Raw genomic sequence first — 6,654 nt, 5'->3', positions numbered from 1 at the left:
TTTCAAGCTGCCATTGGAATCTTAGCCAATACCTTCCTCTTTCTCTTCCACATCTTGAAAATCCACCGAGATCATAGACCTAAGTCCACTGATGTGACCACGTGTCACTTGGCATTTGTCCATATAATGATGCTACTCACAATACTGGAAATTTTATCTGCAGATATGTTCAAGTCACTGAATTTTCTAAATGACTTAAAATGTAAGATTTTTCTCTATATAATCAGGGTGATGAGGGGTCTCTCCATCAGTACTATGTCCCTCTTGAGCATCATCCAGGTCATCACCATTAGCCCCAGCACCTTCTACATGTCAAGATTTAAACATGGACTCACAAATTATATTAGTCAGGTTTTCTTCTGTTTTTGGTCCCTCAACCTTTCTTTCAATAGTAACATGATCATCTACACTGTAGCTCATCCCAACATGACCAAACTACTCCATGTCAGTAAGTATTGCTCACTTTCCTCAATAAATTCTATCATCACGGAAATATTTTTCATGCTTGCATTGTCCCAGAACATCTTCTTTGTAGGAATCATGTTGCTCTTCAGTGCATACATGGTGATTTTCTTATCTAATCATCAGAAGAGGTGTGAGTACCTTCACAGCATGAGTGTTACCCCAAGAACCTCCCCAGCAAAAAGGGCCACCCATACTGTCCTGCTGCCGGTGAGTTTCTTTGTGATCATGTACTGTGTGGATATCACAATGTCATCCTTCTCAACTGTATTGTGGAAATATGATCCAATTGTACTGGATGTCCAGAGACTTGTGGGAAATGTGTATGCCATGGCCAGTCCTTTGATATTTATTAGTTCTGATAAAAGAATAATTGGTACTCTGAAAAATGTGATTGATATGACAATTTTAACAAGTTGATGAAACAAATCTGAAAAGCTGAATTCTCACTCTGTTAAATATTCAAAAAATTAAGGAATTTAAATTTTAATTTAAATGTGTAGAATTTTACTTGTGTTTTTTACTTGTAACCATTTTTCTTTTACTTTGACATTGCCAAAGATTATATGCCTCCCTTAGTTCAATGGTCTCCATGCATTGAAATTACTTCTTAAACTTTCCTAACTTAATGCAGGATTTTTTTTCCTTTAGACTTGGCATCTATAAAGCTGCTTTTGCTACCTAATCCTTAGATCTTACTTCAGAACGTAATCTGCATATTATTGTTTGTTGAAAGCATATTAACTAAGCATCTAGTTCTGGTTTTACTGACAATTTCTCAATGATCTGCTAATAGTTATTTCTGCTTTCACACATATAAACTATGGAGATTTTTATCTTTGCAGATTATCATCCTTTTGTCATTTAAGTCTTTTCTTTTATGTTACCACTATTGTGAATTCACTGATTTGTGTCTTCTTGTCAATTTTGGAAACTTGAACAACAAATTATTCTTAGATAAGCTTCTTTGGTTTCTTTTGTATAATCCAGAGACACAATTAAATTATTTGACTCCTTTTTATTCTAACCTTTGTATATGTAGGTTTATATTTTTAACTTCTATTGATTTTCTCTCTTTATTGTACTTCTACTAACTACGCTTAACATAACATTTCAGTAGTTTTTTTCTTTGGCTCAGGCTAATGTTTAACATACATTTTATATTAAGTAGATTCAATTTAATTGCTGTTTCCCAAATATGTCTTTTTATTCATTTGGACCCTTGTTATTTTCATGTATTTTGTGATTCTCCTATCTGCATTGTATTGAATTACATGTTTTAAAGATAATCCCCCTGTCTAAAGCTTATGTAATGTGAAATTTTATTTTGGTAGGTTATTTCTGTGTGAAAAAGTAAATAAGATTGTTTCTCATATGTGTGAGATATCACCTTGGAATGTTTGCAGTTAGTTTTCTTTTATTGTTTTTGCCCCTCTAATGTGAACACCACAAAAAGATTTCTCATCCTCATGAGAAGTCCTTTATGAATGGAGAATCTGTTTCTTAGTTTTGTTCCTTCCATGGAAAATTTATTTGGTTTGCTTTTCTAGTTTGGGGGTTTTCAAATATTCCTTCCAACTTTATTAGACATTTTGGTGAATCCTGCAGCATTCGACTATTTTAATTTTCTGCACTATAGGTTGTTGGACTTATAAGTTTCCCCCAAAAGCACAATTATTTGCAGTATACAAGATAACGTTTCACATAGATTTTCTGTAGTAGACAATCATGTTTCATGAGAAATCCCTTGTTTGGCTGGTGCTGCGGCTCATTAGGCTAATCATCTGCCTGTGGCACCGGCACCCCGGGTTCTAGTCCTGGTTGGGGTGCTGATCCTGTCCCAGTTGCTCCTCTTCCAGTCTAGCTCTCTGTTGTGACCTAGGAGGGCAGTGAAGTATGGCCCAAGTGCTTGGGCCCTGCACCCGCATGGGAGACCAGGAGGAGGCACCTGGCTCCTGGCTTCAGATCAGCTCAGCACGCCGGCTGTGGAGGCCATTTGGGAGGTGAACCAATGGAAAGAAGACCTTTCTCTCTGTCTCTCTCACTGTCTAACTCTGCCTGTCAAAAAATAAAAATAAAAATAAATAATCAATACCCCCCTATTGAGAAGTGAAAAAGTTATGTGAACATCCTATATGCATCAAGAGTTTCCTGGCATTATTATATATATATAAAAAAAGAGAAATCCCTTTTTCATTTCATTTGGAACATACTCCTCTTCCCCAGATCACTATAAGTTAATGAGAATGGGTAGAATATGATTAGCTTAATATTAACAATTTAATTTAAACTTAAGTTAATGCTAGATAACTGACAATATTTTGACAATTTTTATGAATTATTACATTTCCTTACAAAGAATAAAACCCATACACAAGTCCACAATTACTGTTTTGCTATAGCGTTAACCTAATATTGGCAAGAACTAATTATCCAAATTCAGGACTTTATCTTCAATCATCATTTTTTCTCATTAGCACTTTCACGACTCTACAAAAATAATCCTTCTGGATAGCATATTTTAAATTGTGAGTTAACTTAAATAACCTTTTTTTCTTTTTCTTTTTTTTATTTGACAGAGTTAGTGAGAGAGACATAGAGAAAGGTCTTCCTTCTGTTGGTTAATCCCCCAAATGGCCACTAAGACAGGAGCTATGGCAATCCAAAGCCAGGAGCCATGTGCTTCCTCCTGGTCTTCCATGCGGGTGCAGGGCCCAAGAACTTGGGCCATCCTCCACTGCCCTCCTAGGCCACAGTAGAGAGCTGAACTGGAAGAGGAACAACCGGGACTAGAACCCAGCGCCCATATGGGATGTCGGCGCTGTAGGTGGAGGATTAACCAAATGAGCCACCCACGGCACTGACCCTAACTTAAATAATCTTAATGAAATGTACATTTAGGGACAAATAACTGGTTACACTTTACTTGATGGTTACTATTGTCATTAGAATGCCAAGAAATTATGATGTGCTGGATTTCTGTTGTGAGAGAAACAATGATAGATTTTTATATCTAATATATTTTTTTATTTAAACACTTATATCTGAATTCTGAAAAAGAACTTTATCATTTGCTTCCTGGTCATAAAACATTATGACCATTTATTTGTATGCTTAATTAGTCAAACTTTTAAATAAATTACTTAACATTATTTATATGCATGTAGTGCATTCATTGTTGTTTATATACAGATAGATTTTAATGAATCAATGAAAATGGCTGATTTCTGTGTTGATTTTTCTCTCTTGATAAACTTGAAGATGTATTTTTTTTTCTTTTTTAATGAATCTGTGTAATTAATTTGGGGCTTTGAACTATTAAACTCATAAATGTTTAGTGGCTTATAATAGTGCCTAATATATGTTCTCAGTATTAACCTCTGAGTCATCAAATTAATTTTCTTCATACTATCTTCAAACATAACTTAATTTTGTATTCATTTCTTCCTCTATATTAAAATACCAATTATTTTCAACTCTAAGTACCCAGAAAACCTATTTCCACGACTACTACAAAATAAGTGTCTTAGAGGCAGATATTATGAATGGTAACTGAAGAAATTAAGTGAATTTACTTACAAGACCATCTTTAATGTTTTGTGGAAAACACATATTATGAAAAAGTTACATATGGATTTCAAATTAGTTTTTCATCAAATAAATTTTCTTTTTAATTCCAGTGAATCATGAACATTTCAAATTAGTCCTGTATATCAAGAAATGAATTGTGGACAGTCATTACAAATAAAAATAAAATATTCACTAAAAATCTTCCCACATATAAAAGCCCAGGTTCCCCTTTCTAAATATGTGTCCACTAATACAGCTTTAACACCACCAGGTCATAAACATTCTGTACTCCTCAACATGGCTTTATAATTACTGTTTTTTTTTATTTGACTTTAACTCACATAGAAAAAATAATTAAACACATAAAATAATTAAACACATAAAGAAAAAAAAAGCATGTCTGTTACATTTATGTTGTTACCAATATCTATGATGTTGATTTATTCATAATGTCCTTCATTTTAACCTAAGAAACTTCTTTTCTCACTTATTGACAGCCATTCTTATGAACACTATTTCAATTATTTCTCATATTATCTTATACAAAATTCATATCTGATAGCTGTGGTTGTTTCCCTTTCAGTGATTTAAATGTGCCACCCACTAACTTCTGACTGATATTGTTTTGTACAAAAAATCAGCTGTTATCCTCTTTGAAGGTCTTTGGTGAATCTAAAGTCACTTCTCCTTTGTTCCTTTTACGATTATGCATTCATATTTGTACATGAACTCTAGTAGAATGTTTCTTAGTGCAGATTTTTATGGTCCATCCTCTTAGACTTCACTGATTATCTTACAAGGGCAGATAACTGTGTTTTGTCATATTTGTATATTGTTAGCCATAATTTTCTAAATATTCTGCGTCTCCTTCTCCACTCATAATGGGTATCCCATGATACATGTGTTAGTACAATTGATGGTGTACTGCAAATAGCTTGTCTGTTTATTTTTTCATTTGTTATGTGTTTTACTAAATAACATAAGTAAAACACATAACGTTTTACTAGATAACTTCATTTGCCTTCTCTTGATGTTCATTGATTCCTGTGTCTCTTCAAAACTGTTATTTAAATTTTTTCATAATTTTTAATTCCATATTTATATTATCATCTCCTAAATGTCTTGATACCTTATTCACTATTTAATGTTTAAAAATCTTTATATTACATAATTTTCTTTTTACATTTTGATTAAGAGTTAGCACTTTTTTGGTGTGGCACAGTGAAAACATCTTTCTCCTGCTTTCATTAACCCTGTGGACATTTGTAGGGTGTTTAACTAAATGTTTTTAAAAGTAATTATAGTTTTCATAGGGAAAAAAAACTTTAAATATAAATTTTTCATAGGGAATGTTTATGCTTTTTTGACTGAAATATAATTTTTAAAAGTGTTAATTTCATTTTGCTCAGAATTTGATAGTCTGGATATATAATTTAGGACTATTGTGGAAATCAGATTCCTTTGCACATCAGAGTTTTTGTGGCAGCTACAGTCATATATTTCTATGAATATCCTACTGAAATACTTTACAAAGTATACACTCCTTGTTGTGAGTTGTCACTGAAATTTCTGTTGTGTTCTCTCTGGATCAGACAGTGACTTGGCAGAGGGTTTCTTAAATATTAGTGTTTTGAAGATTATCTCTTCAAAAAAGATATTCATGATGGATATGATGGATGGTCAAATTAGAAACTGGCTTTCACAGAGTTGTTTTGATCATACATTCATTCCAATTTAGCACATTTCAATGGAGTGACAGACCCATGGATCTCCTTACTGAACATTTCATGTGCTCATTTTGAGTAAGTTCATTTTATACATTATGAAACCAAGGCCTAGAGAAAGAGAAGGCTTTACTCAGGATCATATTGGAAATACAAATTAGATTAGAGATGTCATTAAAATCAGAGTGGAATGGGAAAACAAAATTTTAATCAGGGATGTACATTTGTATGGCTAAAGAAGTAAAAGGATATTTATGCTGCAATATGATAAAATTTGATCAAATAAATGATTTATTGTTAGGTAACTGTTAAGTACCAATATTTAAAAAAAATATTTATTTTATTTATTTGAAAGAGTTACAGAGAGAGGTAGAGACAAAGAGAGAGGTCTTCCACAGATGGCCACAACAGCTGGAGCTAAGCTGATCTGAAGCCAGGAGCCAGAGCCAGGAGCCAGGAGCCAGGAGTCAAGAGCGAGGAGCTTCTTCCAGGTCTCCCATGTGGGTGCAGGGACTCAAGGACTTGGACCATCTTTTACTGCTTTCCCAGGCCATAGCAGAGAGCTGGATGGGAAGAGGAGCAGCTGGGACTAGAACATGTGCCCATATGGGATGCCGGCACTTCAGGCCAGGGCTTTAACCTGCTGCACCACAGTGCCAGCCCCTAAGTACCAATTTTTTAAGAAAATATTTTATTATTATTTATTATTTATTTGAAAGGCAATTATGGCCAGTGCCGTGGCTCACTTGGCTAATCCTCCGCCTATGGCGCTGGCACCTGGTTGGGGCACTGGATTCTGTCCCAGTTGCTCTTCATCCAGTCCAGCTCTCTACTGTGGCCTGGAAAAGCAGTGGAGGATGGCCCAGGTGCTTGGGCCCTGCACCTGCATGGGAGACCA

General features: G+C 34.4%; 1 protein-coding gene across 1 annotated transcript; it reads left to right on the top strand.

Annotated features, from left to right (window-relative positions):
* Window positions 1-255: 255 nt before the first annotated feature.
* LOC133754120 (vomeronasal type-1 receptor 90-like) lies at window positions 256-882 on the top strand. Its single transcript, XM_062184690.1, has one exon. It carries the CDS (start codon window positions 256-258, stop codon window positions 880-882), a length of 627 nt encoding a protein of 208 aa, XP_062040674.1.
* Window positions 883-6,654: the final 5,772 nt, after the last annotated feature.

The sequence above is a fragment of the Lepus europaeus genome, chromosome Y (assembly GCF_033115175.1).
Source record: "Lepus europaeus isolate LE1 chromosome Y, mLepTim1.pri, whole genome shotgun sequence".
In the NCBI taxonomy this organism is placed as follows: Eukaryota; Metazoa; Chordata; class Mammalia; order Lagomorpha; family Leporidae; genus Lepus; species Lepus europaeus.
The sequence above is the reverse complement of the archived record's forward strand: the minus strand, read 5'-3'. Positions and strand labels throughout refer to the sequence as shown.